The 23067-nt window shown below is 39.6% G+C and overlaps 1 protein-coding gene across 1 annotated transcript in view; it reads right to left on the minus strand.

Annotated features, from left to right (window-relative positions):
* Window positions 1-23067, minus strand: part of PTCHD4 (patched domain containing 4) — a 174369-nt gene that overhangs the window by 103985 nt on the left and 47317 nt on the right. Inside the window, exon 2 of the mRNA XM_030871102.2 lies at window positions 18815-19295. Coding sequence (XP_030726962.1) covers window positions 18815-19295 — 481 coding nt within the window. The remainder of the gene's footprint in view (window positions 1-18814; window positions 19296-23067) is intronic.

The raw sequence follows: 23067 nt of genomic DNA on the forward strand, positions 1-23067 counted from the left end.
TTGTATTTGAATATTATCTACTGAATCAGAAAATGAAGATAATGAACAAATTGTAACCTATGAAATTATGTGAAAAACAAATTTGGGTTAGAAAGCAGTTAATATTAACATTAAGCACACAATACATGTATATCATGAAAATACTAAAATAATAATGGTTTAAAAACAGAGTCCAGAATAATATCCAGCCATTAAAAGTGACACTGCAGCTGTTTCTGCTTCCTGATATTACAGGATTGTGCTATTGGGATCAACCTTTTAGCCAAAAACAAGAAAAATGCTAGATAAAAAATAAACACAAAATATACTAACAAACCTTGTCCTAAAAATCACTAAAGTGCTGCAAATATAGTGGGAAACTTTAAGAATAAATTCTTGAGCTAAGACTGAATGTAGAGTGCTAAGCAGAATTTCACAGCAACTCTATTTTCATTGAGAGGTTTTTTTTAAAAAAAAATAATAATACTGCACACTTGGGCTTCAGATTAATAGCCTTCATTTATGAGGGAGGGCAGAAATTTAGTTTTATGGTCTGTGCGAGGTGAGAAGTCTTATTGAGACACCTTCCCCACCTCAAGCTGGGATCTCAAAGGCCACATATTCAGAGCAATGACACACTTTAGAGATGGTATCTGTGCTGAGTAGAATAGAGAAGAAAAATGAAAAGGAAAAAAAATCAAAAAAGTTGTTTTTATAGATGAGTCTTTGTGTACATTTACACCCTGGATACCATAGTCTGGATGGAGCAAGGAACCTCAAGTTGGGAACTACGTTTGAGATGTTTCCACTCATAAGTGCCCACAGGTACCAGACAGATGCAAACACAAGCCTCTTTGGAAGAGGGTACAGCATCATAGGAATCTGAAAACACACAATTTTTTTTCAAGGATAATGACTACCACACACTCATAGATAACTAGGCACACAAGGAAATAAGGTGATTGATTTAAGACCTGTACGAACAACAGACAGCAGCAGAGCCACAGAGACCCCAGATAATATAATGAATATAAAAATCTTAGAAGACTACATTTACTGTTTTTAAAAATACATAACTTTGAAAGTATCTTCAAATAACACAAAATAGATACAGACATAGGCTCAAAACAAACTCAGTCAAACTTTCAGACATAAAAATATTCAATAATAAAAATTAAAAATTTGATAGGTATTTTAGTAATAGCCTAGGTACAGTGTCTTAGTTCCTTGAGGCTGCTATTAACAAAAATACCATAAACCAGGTGACTTAAAAGCAACAAACATTCATTTCTCACAGTTCTAGAGGCTAGGAAGTCTAAGACCAAGGTATTGGCAGATTCAGTTTCTGGTGAAGGGTCATTTATTGGTTCGTAGATGGCCCCTTTTCACTGTGTACGTCACATGGTAGAGGGGACAAGCTAGCTCTCTGGGGTCTCTTTTATAAAGGCACTGATCCCAATCATGAGGGTGTCACCCTCAAGCATACAGCAAAAGAGAAAATTAGTAAACTATTCTATCAAACAGAAGAGATTATTCAGAATTCAGCACAGAGAGACAAAGGGAAAATGCCAAAGGGAGGATAAGAGACATGCGAAGTTGTAACATGTTTCATTGGAGTTCGACAGGGAGCGAAAAAAATAAGATAGAAATAACATTTGAATAGATAAAAGTGATAATTTTTTAGAATTTATGAAAGACAATACTTCATGAAACCAAGGGACTTAATGAATTTTCAGTGAGATAAATACAAAGAAAGCCACATCTAGATATATCATAGTGAAAGTGCAGGAAACCAAAGACAAAGAAAAATCTTAAAAATAGTCAGAGGAAAAAGACAGTGGAATAATATGATAGAGAATCATTATTTTCAATGTAATTAAAGAATTATATACCCAGCAAAAATAACTTTCAGGTATGAGAGGAAAAAAGACATGTTCAGATAAAGAAACAAAAAATTGAGTTTTTCACCTGTAGAACATCTCTAAAGGTACTAAGTAATTTCCTTTAGACAGAAAAAAGTAACTCCAGATGAAAGATGTGAGATGTAAGAAGAAATGATAATCATAAAAGTAGCAAGTATGTGGGTAAACGTAAAAGACCATGTACTATATAAAAAAGAAATAATAATGTCTACTGAGGTTAGATAATAACATTAGAATTAAAGTGGTAGACAGGATTAACAGGTAAGTCAGGAGAGGGTCTAAATGGAGTTCAAATGATCTAACTACTTTATTACATAAGGAAGAAAAGTGAAGGTTTTGATGCATTTTAGACTTTGATAAGTTAAGTATCAATATTATAATTTCTAAAGCAATCACAAAATTAGAAGCCAACATTTAACTTTCAAACTTGCAAAGGGAAAAAATTGGGATAATAAAAGGTATTAATTCAATCCAAAAGATGGCCAAAAAGGGAATATATATATATATATATATATATATATATATATATATAGGCAGATAGATAGGAATATATATGGGAGGAATATATATGGGAAGTGTGAGACAAATACGAAGCACAAAATAGAATGGTAAATTTAAACTCTCCAATATATGAAATTATATTAAAGGAACTAAAGGGATTAAGTTCTTCAGCTAAAAGACAAAAATCATTAAGACAGGAAAAATCTCCACATCCAACTATATGCAACTTACAAGACACATATAGAAAATCTAAGAAAACAGAAAGGTTGATACTTAAAGAATGGAAAAAAAGATATTTTAAAAATATAAACAAAAGATTCTGATGAAGCTAAACAGACTTTACAGCAAAAATTATTTTTAGAGATAGAATATCAGTTTACATTGATAAAATATTTAGTTCACCTAGAAGAGATAATAATATATATTTTTATGTACATTATAACATAGGTTGTGAAACTATGCAGAACAGCTAAGAGCTGATAACCTTAAAAGTCAGAATAGGGCTTCCCTGGTGGCGCAGGGGTTGAGAGTCCGCCTGCTGATGCGGGGGACACGGGTTCGTGCCGCGGAACGGCTGGGCCTGTGAGCCATGGCCGCTGAGCCTGCGTGTCCGGAGCCTGTGCTCCGCAACGGGGGAGGCCACAACGGTGAGAGGCCCGCGTACCGCAAAAAAAAAAAAAAAGTCAGGATAATGATTATTGCGAGGGAGAGGGTATGATTAGAAAGAGGCTATAGGAATGCTGGTGATGTTCTATGTTTTAATCTGAGCAGTATTCACACATGTTAACATATAACTATTAGTGAAAATAGTATATATTCAGGTTTTAAACTGTTTTTGCACATATAGAAATTGTTGAGTTATTGAATTAAGCAGGCTGCATAATAGTATATATATACAGTCATCTCGTTTTGTTTCATATATTGACATATTTATCTCTCTATAGATATAGTCAAAGAATAAACATGAAATTTTTATCAACAATTATCTCTGGATGACGGTTTTAGATTTTGTTTATCTTTCAGTGTTTTCCTAAAAATGCATTGTTTTTGTAATAATGGAAACAAATGAATTAGACAAAAACAAAAACCTACTACCCAAGAATAGAAAACAGGGTTTCTAGCAAGAAGAGAGTTAGTAGAAGGATGTGTGTCAACCTCAAAAGTGGAAAATGAATAGCTTTGTGGAAAGTGAGACATAGATAGTCAATGAGAAGGAAATACTTGGAAAGCGGCAATGCTGAAAAGGACTTCGGGGGGAGTGTGGACAGCAAATTAGGTAGAAGCTTGCAGTAAAATGTGCCAAGAACAAGCACCAATGCTATTTTCAGCTGCAAAAGCACAGGCACCACGGCACAAAACAAGGACAGGCAGCCTCTTTTTATATATATTTGGAAAATCTGACTGTAAGGCAACAATTTTACATCAAACTACTTTTAGCTTAAACTAGGTACAAGGAAGAAAATAGCCACCATGACCTAAAAATGATTATGGTGATATGGAATTTTCCAATGAGATAACTTCTCATTCTTGCTTTGCAGAAGGCACAGCCTCTCTTAATGCCAGCCCTAAGTTTTACCAAGGGTGATGGTAAAAACATGTGTGTTTAAAACTTTTTCTGTAGGATCTTTCTCAAAAACGGCCTATCGTAATAGCTGTGAAAAGTGCAAAAACAAGTCTGCATAGGAAGCTTGCACGCCCTCAGGACTTCAGCTTACTGGAGAAAGCAAAGTCCTCACACAAGAATGGCTTCTAAAAAGAGATACACTGCCCATTGTCCAAGGGACATTGTGAACTTAAGATGTCCAAAATGGCAGGCAGAACATGACTGCAGATGTCCAGATGTCAACTGGTAATCAAATTCAGGTAGGCAAGGCAGACTGCTCCTTAGGTCCATGGGTGACCAGGAGTTGGGCTGGTAGAAAGTAGGATTCAGTGCCCTTAGAGAAGGTTGGTTGGCTAGTGTTAAGCAGAGAATTAAGGTAGGCGGATGGACTTGAGGGCAGAATGTCAGATCCAACAAGATACTGGGATGCTGTATATCTTGCAAGAGATTGAAAGGCTTGGTAGGACCTATAGAAATCCTTCAAATGGTATAAATAAAAAACCTTAATTGAAAGACTACTTACAGAGATATGAGCAGAGCCAATGGGAAAAGAAACAACAAGGGATGTTGAGGTACCCAGAGACTATCAAGAGCAGGAAGCTGTTACCACTTTTAAGTCTAACAGAATAAAGGGAGGAAATAGTATGATCAGGGTCCAGTAAGAGCTATAGATACAGAGGAGTGGCTGCCTGTCAGAGACTGGAGTTATTGCCGGAGAAATAATGCCAGTGCAGGGAGGGAGGGAGCAGGGAAGAAAGACCTTGACCTCTTTCTCTTTCTGTCCTACTATCTCCTGGCGATGCCTCTTGGTGGCCAAATCCAACCCAAAGCCAGAGGAAAAGGGAGCCTGGGTGATGCGTCCATAGGAATCAGCCTTCCAGAGCAAAGATCAGGGAAGAGAAAGGTAGAGAAGAAAATCTGTTGGTGATGATGGAGAGTGCAAACAGAGAGTTACAGGCACAAGTGCTTTTCAAGGAACCCAAGGTGAAGGCCAATTATGCATAGTGGGCTAATATGGCAGAATGGTCAATCCAAAAATAATTTTAAAATACTTCCTAATTGTGCTAGGCCCACTACTAGTTGCTAAGGATACAAAAACAGTAAGTTGATCCTTTCTAATGAAAGCTCTGCAGCCTAACATGGAAGTAAATATAGGCATGTAAACAAGGATAAGCAAAACGGAAAATCAGTCGTTCTTGGGTTTAGAAGTCATTAAAAATTTCCATAAGGCAAGAGGCATTTAAGCTTTGAAAATCAGAACAAAGCAGAGACAGAGGGAATCTCTAGGAAAAGGAATATCATGAGACATGAAACAGCCTTGTATATCTGGCCACATAGCAGTTTGGTTTTGGTCTGAGCAAAGAATGTGAAGGAAATTGGAATTAGAGGCTGCATAGAGATGAAGCCCACAGGTCTCCTTTGACAGACACGTCTCCCTTGGCCAGACTGCTATAGACACACAGCAGTGCTGACCTGAGATGGTGTGTTGATAACCTTGTCTGGATAGGGTGGGGAATACAGGAACTCACATAACCTGCTGCTGCTTTAAGGTTCTCATCTTTCAGGATAAGGTTAAGAAGAATGAGCAGAAAGGGCAAAGGGATAAACAGACTGGAATAAATAATAAACCAAAAAGAAAGATCACAGGGGGAATAGAAAGGAGGAACCACAAACACTTGGAAATCATAGAAAGATGGTCCCTCTCTGAGGATTAAACTCATCAGTAAATAATCAAAGGAGAAAGAATGTCTCCTAGTCCCAACAGAAACACTCTTTACTTAGTTTACTACATAGCAATATTGAGTCATCTTAGAGAATCATCTTAGAGAGAAAGCTTATCAATGGTGGTGGCCAACACAGAATGAATGGTAAGGTCTAGCAATGTGAGCATCTGTATTGGGTACACAGAACTTCCCAAGGGAGAATGACACTGAATCTGGGAGGCACGGGTGGGCATTTTGGCATCATCCTTTGTGGGAAACAAGGAAATCCATCAGACATCACTGTGGGTTTTTTTGTTTGCTTGTTTGTTTTAAATTTATTTATTTTATTTATTTTTGTCTGCATCGGGTCTTCATTGCTGTGTGCGGGTGTTCTCTAGTTGCGGTGAGCGCAGGCTCTAGGTGTGCGGGCTCAGTAGTTGAAGCACACGGGCTCTGTAGTTGTGGCGCACAGGCTTAGTTGCTTCCGCAGCATGTGGGATCTTCCCGGACCAGGGCTCAAACCCGTGTCCCCTGCACTGGCAGGCAGATTCTTAACCACAGTGCCACCAGGGAAGTCCTAAAAAGTTAGACTTGACGGAACTCGGCGGTCTCTGTGAGACGGGAGGGCGCACTCATCACTGGCACCACCAGCGCTTCCCACCCCGCCCTGCTGGTCTGCCTGCCTGCGTCAGGGATCACATGCTGCCTCACTGTGTTTTAATTTATGTTCATCACATAGCCCTCTGAGTCTTTTTTATATATCTTGAGAAAGGGAAGCCTAGCTAGTGTAAACCACTTTTTGAAAAGGTTACCAGAACAGAGATTCTGGCTAACATATTACCCTTGTCAACCTAGTTAACGGGATTCTTTCACTGAGAATCTAGTTTTGTCACTGTGTTTTTATAGTACAATTTTTTGACCTGTAAGACAGCCATTCTAACCCTAGAATACAGTAAAATTACAATTACTTCTACCCTTTGGAGCCTCTTGGCAGTCTTACTTAGTTCTCATGACAGAGATACAACCTCACTGCCTCCATCCTTTTGGATTTTCTGCATCTTAAAAATAGGTTAACTTGTCTGCAAGAGAGAAAGTTAAGGTCTTAAGTAGACATCCTGCCTCTAGGAATACTTCAACAAAAAGACTACAGGCTGTCTGTGGATATAACAGTTGATCAAAGCACAGCCACTCAGACTGTAAGATACACTTAGTTCACCTCAAGTTTAGTTTCTACCTTCCATTTTATTATGAAAGAGGCACTATAGGATGGTAGAGGACGGGCAGTTTTCAAACATTTTTTTTTTTTTAATTCACAGGAATTTTTCCTCAAACTAAATATCTGTGGAGACTTGTCATGTAAAAATATCAGAAGAAAGTTTCTGTTCAGAAGCAGGAAGGAGCAGCCGGGACTTCTGGGGGCTTAATTCTTTCTGAGGCCCGTTGCACCCCCAGCACATCCCGAGGACTCCCCAGGGCCGAGTTTGAGAACTGCTAACAGAGTCAAGGAACCTGGGAGGGAAAATCAAGTAATACAGGTTCTGACCTTGGCTCCTCTCCAGGCTTGAGAATAGTTCTCATGAACTAGTTTCATGAACTAAATATTTCCTCATTTAATGGAAACAGCTGCCCTACTTTCCTCTGGGTGAACAGGAAGCCATCTGCATGATCAAATGGCCAATGGGATACTTTTAAGGTACATGACGCACCAAACAAAAGATACAACATTTCGACTATACTCTCATGTTTGGAAATTCAAAACCTCCTCATTACATAAACACTTTCAATGGCTTTGTTTAAAAGCCATGGTTCTAAAATTTTTCAAAGAACACGTACAATTTCAAACACAGATTTTTATCCATTTCTAAAAAAAATCTCCTTCATGTCTGCTGTGAGCTAGTGAAATTACAAGTCATTCATTCAAGAAATAATTATTGAGCACTTCTTATTCGCAAAACATTGTTCCAACACAGTAAACTTTATTATAAAGTTGCCCTGACCCTTGACTTTGACGGAGGAAAGGAAGAGGAAGGTGACTGAATTATAGAGTGAATCTAGCAACTTGCAGTTAATTATTATGAGTCCTTATTATATGCATCACAGTTTCACCCCAAAATCTGCAAGTTAGGTGCCTTTCACTGGTTTCTCTTTGTGTGTGTGTGTGTGTGTGTGTGTGTGTGTGTGTGTGATTCTGATTGGTTTTCATTCAATGAAATGAGCCATCTAATCTGTTTCTCCCCAAATCCACCACTTTTTATTTTTTTTGCTAAAATGTAGTTTAACCTACTCTTATATCCAGTCCTTTCTGATAAAGTTATCTCCTTTTCCTTCATTATTTCGTTTATATCATTGACTATTATGGTTATACTCTATGTTTTTTATTATCTCAAACACTATTAGTAAATTTTCTTAACTAATACTTTGCTGATTTATATTATTAAGTATGATACTTAGTTTAGGATGTTCCACTTAACATTGAAACAATCACTAGAAGTATCACTGGCCAGGACATATTCTTATTCCATTTGGGCCAAGTCAGTGTGAGAAGCAGTAGGAAAAGTAGCAGCATCTTCTTTATATTAAATTCAAACTCAGGTTGTAACTTCTCTAAGGGTACAGAGTGATATCTATAAGCCAAGGCTTGAATAATAGAGTTTGGCCTTGGTCTGGATGAAGGCACTGCTCTCTCATTACAAAGAAATCAACCACGATGACACACAGATATTTGATGCATTCACAAACCACCGTGTTCCAGGAAGGCAGGTGAAAATCAGTGTACAAGGATTCTTCAATTCTTGGAAGCCCAAGGCTGGCCTCTAGGACCCTCAAACCAATGCAGGATTAATCTCATTTTTCTCTGCTAATTTTCAATGACTGGGTATGAAAATACTGGCTTGGAAATGAATTGAATCTTGGAAATAAGTCTCTAGTTTGTAAATGAGCTTTATCTGGCTGAGACTTTGCTTCTCCTCAGAAAAGCAATGGCATAGCCTTAATGCATTTTCACCCTTCAAGTTTCAGGAGTTCGAATTGCAATTTTTACCTTGATGCAGCACTGCAGAAAATCCTGATCTGGTTGGCAACTGCAGCTCTTCTGCATCAGGAATATTTTTTTCTTGAACATTCTCATATGACAATCAAGTCAACTTCAATTAATGAGGATAGCTAGGCTTGCTTGTGATAGATGCATATTTGAGGAAGGCTTAGATGTCCACACTGGAGAAGTGGTAGAAGCTGACATAGGAACAGTTCTACCATATACCGGATAAATTGATGTCTCTCTCCTTTCCCTGTCTGCTTAAATATTCAAGCCTAATTCACTATCTGATTTAAGAAGTAAAAAAGCAAGGGCATAACATATTAGAAAGCGTAAGGCTTAATTACAAATCTTTCCATTTTAAAAGTCTAAACTAGCACATCACCTAACCTTGAGATAAACACAATCACCAAAATGGGCCCATATGCTTTTCACCCTGAGTAAAATTTTGCTATATAAATACTCTTCCTCATTCCTAAACTCCAACTACCATGGGAGGAAGCTCATTAGCAGTAAAAAGTGCAACAGATGGAGGTGGATTCAAAAGAAAATAAGAATCTTGAGGAGTCAGGATATAATTATTAGTAATGTTGGACAGTGCTTCACAATAAAAACTACATACTATTCAATGCTACCTCAAATGCTTGGCATAAAATTCAGCTTCTTACTTGTTATGCCAAGATCTGTTCCCTTCCCACCTCCTTCAAAAGGTCTACAAAACCCAGTTAGTGAGACAACATCTTAACTTGTTAAAAACTTCTGTTCTGGGAGGTCCATTTCACAGCTACAAAAAGAACAGAGATCAATATAAAGAAATGAAATCTGAAGAATAACATATAAAAAATAAGGACATTAAGATATCTAAGCTAAAGACAACCAAAAGTTAAGCCTTCTCTTGCAAAAGTCAACATTTGTAAAATGCATGCTATGGGCACTTTGGACTAGACACTTGAAAAGATGACAAGTAGACCCAGTTCCAGCTCCCAATGAGCCAAAAACCTAGATAACACATAGCCTAAGTGTCAAATGAATGATTCACTGATTAAGGAGTAAAGGTGGAAAAGATGTTAAGGACCAATCAGTCCGACTTCCTCATCTTATGAAAGAGAAAACATGGGAGGCCCAAGGAGAAGTCACCTGAATGGACAGGGACTTGACTGGGCTCCAGGTCTTCTGACTCCAAGCCTCTAAACAGAGAGATATTTTCACATCATTCACCAACATTTTCCCAAAGAAGATGATTATTTATCACCAAGAGCAGGGTGGCTGCAACTGACATAGCTAAAAAATAGCTCCAATAAGAGAGCTTCTAACAATAGGGTCATTTGGGGCAGGTTTTGATAGGTTTAATGACCCCGAGTAAAACAGGTCCTGTGGCAAAACTAACTTATTGAGAAACATTTCAAAACCCTTAATATAATCATTAAAAAATTTTAGCCAACCATCAAACCTTAGAGGGCTCATTATATGCCAAACACTGTGCTGGTCGAAGTCGAGGAAAATAAAAGTGCCCAAGAAGTAATACCTTATGTCCCTGGCAATACCTTCCCCTTCGTAAATCCAGATTCTGTCTCCAGCAGAACCAAGAGGAGCAGCTACCCATGCTTCTGACGAGTTCTCCCAGTTGCCTCCCTATTAACAAATCCTTACCTATCACCACGTCTCCTTAAGACATTAGTCCAAGGAAGTTTCTAGACAGTGTGTTTTCTAAAAATTTTGATTGTGGCCCGCATTAGGCAATATATCTTACATCATGTCTATTATACACATGTATATTAAACTGAAACAAAAGTACGATGCAATAACACTTTACTATGTGCGACACTTTTGATATTTCCTATCCTTTTCTACTCTCTTTTCTTCCCCATAAGTGAAATATAAACATGGATCATGATACACTAAATTAAATGACTCTCTGATAGACTATAACCCATTTGAGAAACGCTAACAGACCATTCATTCATTAATTCCACATATATTTGTTGAGTGCCAACCCGAGGCCAGTACTGTTTGAAGTATTTGGAAAACAGCGGTGAATGGAAAAATAAAAATTTACATCCTTTGGGGGCTTACGTTCTATGGCGGGGAAAACAAGTCAAAAAGTAAGTATACTGTATGTTAGATAATGACGAGCTCTAAGGAGAAAACTGAATCAGAGAGGGAGAAAGGGAGTACTGGTGAAGCACTTGTGGTTTTTGATAGAGTGGCCAGGAAAGTCCCCACTGAGAAGGTGCCATTTGTATAAAGGCCTGCAGGAGGTAAGGAAACATCTGAGGAAGAGCTTTCCAGATGTACAGGAGAGACAGACAGGCTGAACCTGAGGTCAGAAGGTTAGCAGATGCCAGATTTGTTGGGCCTTGGAGATCATGGAATATCTATGTCTGTTAAATTGGGTCCTTTGAATATCTAATGTCTTTAATCTAACATTTGTCTTCCATCCCCAAATGATCAAATCATAGCCATTGTCATCAGTAATAATCTCGTCTCAAAACCTTTATAGCAAGCATCTCTGGAATCCACCTCTATCTTTGCAGCTTACTCACATTACGACTGTGTGATGACTGCACTTCCCAAAGGTGACCACAACAGTAGCTCCCATTCTACATGCTCTTCTGCAATGTGACTCTGCCACTCTTTCAGTTCTCTGCCACTGTCTTAAGAGGTGGAGTCCCACTGCCCTCCTCTGGGATCTGGGCTGGCCTTAGTGACTGGTACTCAGATGGTAGAATAGGGCTGATGTGATGCTATGGGACTTCTATGTCTAAGCCAGCCCTGAACTTTTGTCCTTCTCTTGTGCAAAACGTTTTCTTGGAGCCCTGAACCACCATATAAGAAGTCTGACTACCCCAGGAACACCATGCTGGAGAGGCCAAATTTAGATGCTATGCTCAACAGTTCCAGCTGAGATTCTCCTTCAGAAGTCCCAGACTTGGTACCAGCCACGTGAGCGAAGAAGCCATGTTGAAAACTGTTGTTCTAGACCCAACTATGCCAGAACTCAGATATTCAAGCCATCCTCAGCTGAGGCTCTAGAAATTCTAGAGGTGGGAGGAACTCACCTCACTGTGCCATTTCCAAAATACTGACCCACAGAATCCACAAGCCTAATCTAATGGTTGTTGCTTTACACTACCCAGTTTTGTGGTGTTTATTATACAGAAACAGATAACCAGAACAGACTCCAGCCTAAGACAGTTCTCTGACCCCATAAAGAATATAATATTTTGACCTTATCAGTGTTTTACCACGCTGATGAGGCAGAATAAATCCTCGTTACCTTTACTGTTTGGCTTAGTTTATGTGGGAGAGACAGTTGATGCTCATAAAATAATCCATTTGCTCTCCTACATTTGCTATCCTCCCTCACAGCTAGTTTATGGCCATATGTCTAGTTCTGGCCAAGAGCATGTGATGAGAAGTAACTGAATCACTTTGGGTACAAGGTAGTTAATAAGTAGTGTGATTTCTCTAATTATTCCCTCATTTGTGTACATGCCGGGGAGCACAAACTCTGAGAAGGCAACATGTTGTAAGACAGAGGCATCCTAAATCCCTGAATCTCTGGTGGAAAAGAGTTTCCAAAGAGAGCTTCCCAACCCACACCAAACTGTGATATGAGCAAGAAGTTAATCTTTGTTCTCTTAAACTAAATGGATTTAAGGCATTATTTGTTACTGCAACATGGTCTAGCTGATCCTAACTATTACAACGTTCATGATCTGTCATTACAGTCACTCTTTTGCATACACTATAAACCCTCTTTTTTTTTTTTTCTGGGAATTTCTTTCTGATTAAATTCATCTCAATGCCTATTCAACTCCTCCCCCAAGCAGCTATATATGGCTGGAGGGGGGACCGACTCAGCAACCACGCTAACTGATTTCTTTTTTTTAATTCATATTCATGCACGTAAATGTCAAGGAGATCCCTGTGCTTCCTAGTTATTCACCTAAATTTTATTCTTTATTCTCCAACTTTCTGAAGTGACTCTTTAAGAATCCCTTCACTTTCCTCAAATTAACGCCTCCTTCCCCAAATTTATTCTCAGCTGATGACTTGCTTCCTATTTTACTGACAAAGTTGAAGCCATAGAAGAGAATTTCCACGTGGTTCCACCCCGACATGTACCAATCTATCTGGATCTGTCCATATTTTCTGCCTTCCCTTTTCTTAACTGTAGATGAGAGCCGTCTAGGCTCTTATATAAAGCCAATGTTTCTAGCTGTGCTCTGAATCCCATCCTATCTCTCTCTCCTGCTCAATGACATTGCTTCTGCAATCTCTTCTCTCTGCTTTACTATGAAGCTTTCTCTACTGCACGTCATCCCCAACTGCATAAACCATTATTTCCCTTTAGTGCAAAAATTCCTTAGAAGAATTAGCTTTACTCACTGTCTTCACTTCCTATGCTCCAAGCTCTACTGAACCTCTTTAAATTACCTCAGCTCTCCTCTAAAGCAGCTCTTGCCAAAGTCATTCATGACCTTCAAATTCCTAAATCAGGGCTTCCCTGGTGGTGCAGTCGTTGAGAGTCCGCCTGCCAATGCAGGGGACGTGGGTTCGTGCCCCGGTCCGGGAAGATCCCACGTGCCGCGGAGAGCCTGGGCCCGTGAGCCATGGCCGCTGAGCCTGCGCGTCCGGAGCCTGTGCTCCGCAACGGGAGAGGCCACAGCAGTGAGAGGCCCGCGTACCGAAAAAAAAATATTCCTAAATCAAACGACCAATTCTCAGTTCTCACCGGACACAATTTCTTAGCAGCTATTGGAACAACTGATCTCTTGCTCCTTCATGAAACACCTTCTTGACTTGGCTGCTGGGACACTATTCTCTCTTGGTTCTGCTATGTCACTTGATAGCCTAATCCTTCTTAGTGTCATTTTGTGAATCCCTTTCATCTGCCCAATCATAAGCGTTGGAATACTCCTGGGCTCAGATTTTAGACGACTTCTATTTTCCATCAGTGTTTATCTTTCCAGTTGATCTTATCAGAGTCCATGGCTTTCATTATTAGGTATGTCATGATGAATCCAAAATTTATATTTTCAGCTCCAACTTAATAGATTTTACTTCTGAACCTGATCTGTATACTGTCTTATATCGCCAGTTCCACATTTTCCCACTTGGATACTTAATAGGCACCTGAGCACATGGAAAACGAAACTCTTGTATTTCCCCCACAACTTATTCCTCCCACGATCTCCCTGTGACAGTAAATGGCAACTGCTTTCGATTAGTTATTCAGTCCTCAAAGCTCGGGGTCATCCGTGACTCCTCTTTCTCTTACATACCATATCCACTCCTTCAGCAAATCCTGTGAATTCTATTTTCCAGTATTGTATCCTGAGTCTAATCCCTTTTTACCTCTGTCACTGCTCCCATGCTATTTCAAGCCACCATTATAACCCATGAAGATTTTGCAATAACCTCTCACCTATGTATGAGTTATAACCTATAACCATTCTTGCTCCATTGAGACTCATTTCCATAAAATGTAAGTCAGATCACACTCTCATCTCAAAATGCTTCAGATAGCTTACCATCTTAAGTATTAAGTTCTCTGTGCCCTATGTGACCTGGCTGTATGCTACATTGCATAATACTCAGACAGGTGCCCACTCTGCTCCAGCCACACTCCCTTTCTTGCTCTTTTTTAACTTCACCAAGTAAGGTCCATCTCAAGGCTTTTGCATGGATAGTTCTCTTTGTCAAAGACACTCTTTTCTCAGTTAGTGCATGGCTCCTTCTTCAGTTTATTTGGCTCTCTGTTTCAAATTCACTTGTTTAGAAAGGCTTTTCTCTGACCACCTATGCTCTTTATCTCTTATCCTGTTTTATGATTATACTTTATATCACTTATCAATAATATAACACAGTTTATATTTATTTGTTTATTGTCTGGCACTTTCCCTTAGCAGGCTTAGAATGTAAGATCCACGTGGGCAACAACTTGATTAGTTCTGTTCAATACTTTTTACTCCAGGACATGGTAGGTGCTCAATAAATATTTGAATAAACTAATAAGTAAATGAATATGGAGTTCAGTTTTTGGATGATGAATGAGAAGGTCTCCTATCTGGAAACCCTGGGTTCACCTGAAAAAAACGAGTCATCTGCACATGTCCAGTGACATCAAGCTGACTAAAGTAAGACTCCTGGCATATAAAACAAACTCAGGATGGACAGCAAAAATAATAGTGAACCAAGGCTCCTAATGTCCCTGGCAACTACCCACAGAAGATCAGCAAGATACAGCAGGAGCCAGCTTGGCATCGGTGTGCGGTATTAGCCCATATTTCTCCTTCCAGAAAGAGGAAACACATCCACATAAAGCAAATGAGGTGAAAAAAAGGCCGACAATGAGTTATAAATTAAATTAGTGGCATTCTCATTGGTTTATGCTTGTATAGAGAAAGGCCATTAAGCTGGAGCTAAAAGGGGTCATTTTAAGCATTTTTAAAGAAATTATTATGAGTCTGGATTTCTCTCTCTGAAATCTTTTCTAGAGAGAATACACATGCTTATAATTATCTTCTTTCCTAAGCCTAAATATTGAACGTACAATTCAACAAACATACATTTACCTATAGGGACACCAGCCAAGATATAAAAATTGGTACAGGCTTTAAAAATGAAGGATTTGGAAGTACAGAATACATGCCTCTGAAATGACATTGGGGGTATTAACTGGATGAATGGTCAGAAAAAAGAACAAGCAGATGCAGTATTAAAGAAAGATAGTTGGTCAAAAATAGAATGGTTGAAGAGTAGAACACCTAAGCAACATACCCAGCTTCAGGGATAAGTTCTAATGAGGATGAATGGCTTGAATCTTGGAGCATAATGAAGTGAATATTCACTACCTTAAAGAAATCTTTGTAGGAAGATAGGAATAGAAATAGAGGTTTATAAAAAGAGTTGGGCTTCTTTTCCTTACACCCAACTAACACTGGATTATGCAGTTTTGACACAATGTAAACTAATTCATCAAAGGACTACTTTTAAACAATGCTGTGTGTACCACCAGAAGGTATGTATCTGCCAAACTCAGCTCTCAATCTCTCAATCTCTCTCAATCTCTCTCTCTCTCTCACACACACACACACACACACACACACACACACACACAGAGTCAATAAAGGAGAATGGAGGTTAGAAGTTTGAAGATAATACAAACCTTCAAGGTTTTTACAAAAGAATGATCAAATTCTAACTTCAGTTGAAGAATGAAATGAACAATGTAGGAACTTCAAAATTTAAGACTGAAGAGTCCAAATCCTTCATTTAATAGATGAAAAACTGGGGTTTCCCTGGTGGTGCAGTGGTTAAGAATCTGCTTGCCAATGCAGGGGACATGGGTTCGATCCCTGGCCGGGGAAGATCCCACATGCCACAGAGCAACTAAGCCCATGCGCCATAACTACTGAGCCTGAGCCCGAGAGCCACAACTACTGAGTCTGCGTACCACAACTACTGATGCCCGCGTGCCTAGAGCCTGTGCTCTGCAACAAGAGAAGCCATGACAATGAGAAGCCCGCACACCGCAACGAAGAGTAGCCCCCGCTCGCCACAACTAGACAAAGCCTGTGCACAAGCGACGAAGACCCAACACAGCCAAAAATAAAAACAAATAAACAAATTTTAAAAAACAGATGAAGAACTGGGACAAAGGGACTATACCTAACTTGCCCAACAAAACATACAAAGTTAGTGGAAAAGCTGGGATGGAAACCCAGATGTCCTAGCTCTGTGGCATATCCCTTTTATTTCACTAGTTCTCCATTTTGGTATCTTTACCATTATGATCATTTTACAAACAAAACAAAACACAACAAAACCAACTCCCCCTTGATGGAGCAAATATCTTAAGTAAGTATATATTTATAGGTCTACTGTTGTTATGTTTTCAGAACATAGCAGGAAAGTTCTTCTAAGATTATTGTAAGAACTTGAAGTGCAGGAATACTGAAAAGTAACCATTTACCAGGCTTCTGGAGTCTGCACCGACCCTGTCCAGGGCTGATTTGTGATTATAAAGATGACTGAGAGAGGAGAAAATGTGAAAAGTGTGTGTTTTAGGGTTTGGACATTTACCTCACTGTGGCTTTCAGTGTTCTTATTATTTCTTTAAGGAATGAAAATACCACTGATTTAGTATCTGAACCTAGAATACAATTCAGCATCACTGGAGACAATTTTTCTCCTTATTTGTATGAAATATAATTCTATACATTATAGAATTTCCCTGATAAATCTTTCCACTACCTAATTAGATTGCCACCAGTTTTAGAAAAAGCCCTCTTGGCTCTAAGGTGCCTAATTTGTCCATCTCGAATGATCCATGTTTCACTTGTGAATCATGCTGCATGATTCATATGAATCTTATATTATTACGTTAAAAGACTGAGCCCACAAAACATAACAAGTGTAAGTGGTTCAAATCTAGACCTATCCTTGTCACTGGTGAAAAAAAAATTTCATATATCTCTTTAGCAAATAGAAAAACTTTTTGTTAACAAGATGAACATGCATTTAAACATGATATGCAGAATGCAAGAAAGAGTTTCAATTTCTTGAAGCCAAGGGCTGTTTCTTATTCATCACTGAATCCACTGCATGTAACACACCAGCTTAACGACTAAAACTCGATGATACTTATTGAGTGTCTACCCTGTCGTATTACCTTTAGGTACATTCTATTACGTTCAGAAAACAATTCTTTGACTTATTTTTTATCCTCATCATTATTATCCAATCATTATCCTCATTTTATTTTTTTAAGTGATAATAAGCATAGCTGCTTTATTATTATTATCATTGTTATTACTATTTAGTTTTAAGTAGAAATATTGCTGTACCATAGAGGTCAAATTGGAACTGGCTTTTCATTTATCCTCATTTTATACAAGAGGAAACTGAGACTTACCGAGATGAGCTAACAGGGCCACAGTGAAGATGGGTTTCCAGATAAATCCACTTTGCAACGTTGTTCTTGAAAACGTTCGTTTAGGTCAAAATGAAAAGGGCCCAGGTCACCTGGAAGACTTTAACTGCATGCCTACGTCTTTTTTACTTAGTAATAAAGCTATAATTTAGGGCTGATATTAACCTGGGAAGGGAAAAGCAATTATTTTACAGCTGAAGACTCCCCTGTGCATGTCAGTTCACCATCTAGAGGCCATTTTCACAGTTTATCCTTTGCTGCATGTATGGAATTGTACCACTTCTGACAGAACTCTTCAGTGGCACCACAAATAATCACTGTCATCATCTCTATTCTGATAAGTTCCATCAATCTTGTTGATGAACCATCACTCACTTTTCTTCCCAGACTTGATCTTCTCTTTTGCAAGAAACACACACATGTGCACGCGCGCATGTGCACACACACACACACACACACACACACTCACATACCATTTTCTAGACCATTTAAGTATGTCTGGGAAAAATGTACAAGAAAGGATAATCTTGACTGAAGATACTCATGAATTGTTTTCAACAGACACCAAAAAGTTAGAGGCCACATCTTTAAGTGGCTGCAGAAAAATTTTAAATAGAGGTGAGGAAATGGAGTATATTCTCTGCAAAAACTCTGAAATGAATTAATAAACAAAGTCTAATGAAGAAGGTCTTTGAAATTAGAACCTATCGGTGGCTCTCAGAATTTTCATCCCGTGATATCCACTCTTCATCACCATCAGTTTGAGGATGCAACACTAATATGAACCACAAAAATCTGTGTGAAACAGGTTTTGGACCTCCTTAACTTCGTACCCCATGATCTTTAACCTATAATTTTTGAAGAAGCTGAGTAGAAGCTTACAATAGTTTGTACTTTAAAAACACTGGACAGCATTAAAGTCCCTGGCATAAATGAGGTGCCTTGGTCAGCCTAAAATTTACTGAAAAAGGCCTAATCAGGTAAAACAGACAGCACCCCAGGTAAAATTTCACAACATCACACAGACATACCAATGCAAAATTAAAACAGATTTCCACCTGAGAATTCAAGACATGTACTACCTTGCCCCAAACCGGTAAGAAGCCGATTACCACAAGGATGGATAGTTACCCATGGCAAAGAACGGGATTCCCAGCAGGGTGGAGTTGTACTTTCCGTCGGTGATGAAGAAGATCCCAGCTGCGGTGACGACGGAGATGCACACGGTGAGCACCCCCAGGAGGCCCAGGAAGGGCTTGCCGCGCAAGCAGTCCTTCATGGAGCTGGAGAGGGTGGCTGTGGTCAGGATCAGCACGAGGCTCACGAGGACCTGGCTTCTGGCCAGGATGCTGGTCTTATGAAAGTCTCTCCAGAGGCTGAAGGACGCTAAGGAGTATAGCTGGAGGTCCCGGTGCTCCTCCTGGAGCTTCCTCATAAGCTTACAGAACTCATTCTCCCACTTCTCCCCTATGAGGTCTTGGGTGGCAGAGCCATAGGTCTGGAGGTAGTAGGTGATTTGAATGGCTCTGGCTGACTTGACCCGCTGGTCCTTGCTGTTCGGCACTTCCACTACCCCGCCCAGTTGGTGTCCAATAAAACTGTTCCTCCCATCCTTGAAAACAGAAAAAGGGGAGGCTGAAGTTACCAGCGGGATGCGCATTCCAGAGAACAGAGTCTTACTCTAAGTGAAGGGGCACAAAAGGCAGAGGTAGACTCCAGCGACTGTGGAACTGATGTGGGTGGAGTGGCATGTTAGGATTTTATACTCAACTCTTTGGAGCTCCATGGGATACCATGCAAAATGATCGGAATTAAAAAGGATGCAAAGAGCGTTGTGAAGTTATACAAGACTTGCCACATGCATAGGAAAATGTACATACATATTATTTCGATCTCATCCATACCCTCATTCTCACCATTTCCTTCTGTAACAATCTATTATAACTCCTTTATGCAGGATCAAGTTTAATCATTCAGTTTCAGCCAAAAGTGAAGCATGGCATGAGTTAACAACTTTTCAAAAATTAAAATAATAATGTGTTTAATAAATACATGCTAAACTTTCTAGGGTTAACACACACACATACTAACACACACACACCTACACTAACACACACACACCTACACTAACACACACACACACACATTACAAACATGCACTGTTCTTTGTACTCTGGGGGTACAGCTGTGTATTGCAGAACAAGTAGAAGAAAATACTGGGGTTTTTTTTTTACAAATAATTTAATAGTATTGACATGTTTTCTAAATATAATGTGAGCACCTGTTCACTCACTACAACATTCCCTTTAAATACCTGCTCCAGTTGTAGGTTGACCAGAAAGCACAGTGGACAAACCCCCCAAACGAGACTAAGATTTCAGGTGGGGTTGTCAAAAGTCATCTCAATTTCAGGATTTCACATGAAGTAGAGTAGACAAGATCATAAGAGTAGGGTTTATAAGAGGGGCAATCACTCTTCTTTAAGGAAGACGAAAGGTGGACACTGAGTTGCTTAAACAGATTCAGAGCAGTAATTCTCAACCGTGTGCCTTAACACTCAGAAAGAAATCCCTGACAGCCGTCGCCGAATTTGCCGCATCTGTCATGTACTCCAATGGTAATTTTTGTCAGATGGAATATCGAACCCAGTGGCAGGTTGCAGGATGGAGTCTGGTTCTGAAAAGGTGCATCAGGTCCCAGAAGAGACACAGGCACAAAGGTAAATGTATGCCATGAACAGCTTATGTGTTTGCTACATCAGGCAAGACATGACATGTATCTCGTGAGGATTTAAAAGTGTAGAGTCAGAACAGGAAACAGAAAGGTAGTACAGAAGGGCAACAAACCCAACTGTGTGGTAACCATGGTTGTTTTCACAGAACCATGAGGCACTGTGTACCCAAGAGACACGTGTAACAAGTACTGTGGACTTAGTACCAGACACCTGTATCTGGGGTACTTTTTGTATTTGCATCAAAGCTGCCCTAGTACTTAAGAATGTGTTGAAACTCAAAAAGCTTGAGAAATTTACAGAGTGTACAAACATTGTTAGTAGGGACCATCAAGAATTGCAAGAAAGAAATTTTATAGTCACTCTATATACCCACTTTCCCCCTACATGTTAAATAAAAAGTCTTTCTATTTAATTCAACCTAACTCTAAATGAACGATATATTTCTCAATAAGAATTTAATTTGAGGGTTTTTTCCCCATTGCTTGGGGTTTCTCCCACTCCCCATGGCATCTTTGTAATGTTCCTATCTTTTTTCCTTATAAAAAATCAAACTGAAATTCTGACTGTAGGTTCCCAAGGCTCTGTCTTGATTAAATTCTCTGGGGTCCCCCAGTGAGCTGCAGGTGGAAAGGTGGGGCAGCTTTGAGCAAGGAGGTGGAAATTCTGCCCTATCACTGAGAGACTGTGAGGTATGATTTTCACTCTTTCAGTACAGGTCAAATTGCTCCTCAGTTGGGCTTGTTTATTTTTGTTTAAGCTTGGTGTAAGTTTTAGCTCCACCCCTGTTCCCACTTCTTTGAAATCCTATCTGTGATGTCGACATATTTTGGATTAAGATTACACTAGACAGAAGAAACTGAAAAAAAGGATAAAGTTTGTTTTTTTCTCTACCATCCTCTAATCTCTACATATACCTCTCTTCATCTGGCTTCCTACTGTTCCCAGACACTTATACCATCTCTAACTTTTCCCATACTTAGGGAAGTAGTCTCTAAAAAATAACCTGTGATTAGTTAAATACACCTCAGGGTGAATTCACTGAGTCAAATATTAGGGAGTGTTTATTATATACCAGGCTTTCTCCTAGGCACAGGGAAATTACCAGCGAGCAAGATAGGGAAGCTGCCAGCTCTCAATAAGCACACGTTCTAATAGAGGAGACAGGTAAGCAGCAATTAAGTGATTAACGAAGATTATTTCAGACAGAAATAGTAGGGAGAAGATAAAATAGGACTAAATGCTGGGCAGGAGGTGTCTAGGTTAGATGGTGTGTTCAAAGTGTCCTCTAGAGCTAAGCCCTCTGTGAGGACGTAGACTTGGCCATAGAAGAATAGAGGAAAGCACCAGGCAGAGGGGGAGTAGTGCAAAGGCCTTGAGGTGAAAATGAACGTGGTGGGCTCAAGGAGCAGGAAGAAAGGCCAGAACGGCTGCAGCAGAGTTCAGGAAAAAAGTGGGAGGAGACAAGGCCTGAGGGCTTGGCCAGCAATAGGCCATGCAGGGCCTGGCAGGCCTGGCAAGGAGTTCTTATTTTACTCCTAGTGCAAATAGAAGCCAGTGAAAGGTTTTAGGTGCAGGAATGATGTGCTCTCATCCAGAACTGTCCAAGCAGGCTCTGGCTTCAATGTGAATATATTGAGGGAGAGCAGAAGTGGACCCAAGGATATGAATTAGAGACTTAAATTCATCTTATGTTAATGACGCCGGTTCAATTCATAGAATGATAGAGCTGAAAAATGTCTTCAATATTACGTAAACATTTATACTCAGATACTTATATCACTCATTTTATAGATGAGAAAAACTGAAACCCACAAGGGGAAGTGAACCAGCCAAGGGTTTCTTATCCAATTACTGAGAAATGCAGACTATATGTGCATGACGCCAGGTCACAGGATTCAGTGCTCTCTCCATTAATCCCACCTGACTCCTTATAAATCCAGGGAAGTTCTGCTCAGAGGATAATTACAGTATATGTTATATTCATTCCTTGTTTCTCCTACATAGAAGCACCTATGAGCTGGGAACTAATGAACTCTTCCACCACAAAATAGGAGAATAATCTCTAACAAATAATGTATAAAAGTGTATTTCCCAAGACTATATTGAGTAGGCTGATTGGGGCAATGGTTTGTACAAGATGTTCATTCAACAGAGCTTTCGAATGTCCAAAGACCTTGTTTATTTTATCCTGGTGCGTGGAGTAGGGCAGATTAAGAGAGAGAAATGCATTCGGTTTGTTACATTCATTTACACATAATGAGACGAAAGCCTATCTTTTATGAAGTCATTTTTGTAAGAAATGGAAGTGAGACAATTTCAAAATGGGGGTGGTGGTGGTGAGCAGCTAGCTAAACCCAGTGTAGACCAGCCATTTAAAAAATCTATATTTTGCCTTGTTTAAGATTTTGACTTTTGTCCAGACACATTATCAGCACCCTCTTTGATCCACCATAATCTCCAAATGAGGCCTGAGGGATGCATAAATCTTTGTTCTGCTGCTAACAATCCCTCAGAAATTTTGCGGTACGTGGGCCTCTCACTGTTGTGGCCTCTCCCGCTGCGGAGCACAGGCTCTGCACACGCAGGCTCAGCAGCCAGGGCTCATGGGCCCAGCCACTCCGCGGCATGTGGGGTCTTCCCGGACCGGGGC

This window comes from Globicephala melas, chromosome 11 (genome assembly GCF_963455315.2).
Source record: "Globicephala melas chromosome 11, mGloMel1.2, whole genome shotgun sequence".
NCBI classification, from domain to species: domain Eukaryota; kingdom Metazoa; phylum Chordata; class Mammalia; order Artiodactyla; family Delphinidae; genus Globicephala; species Globicephala melas.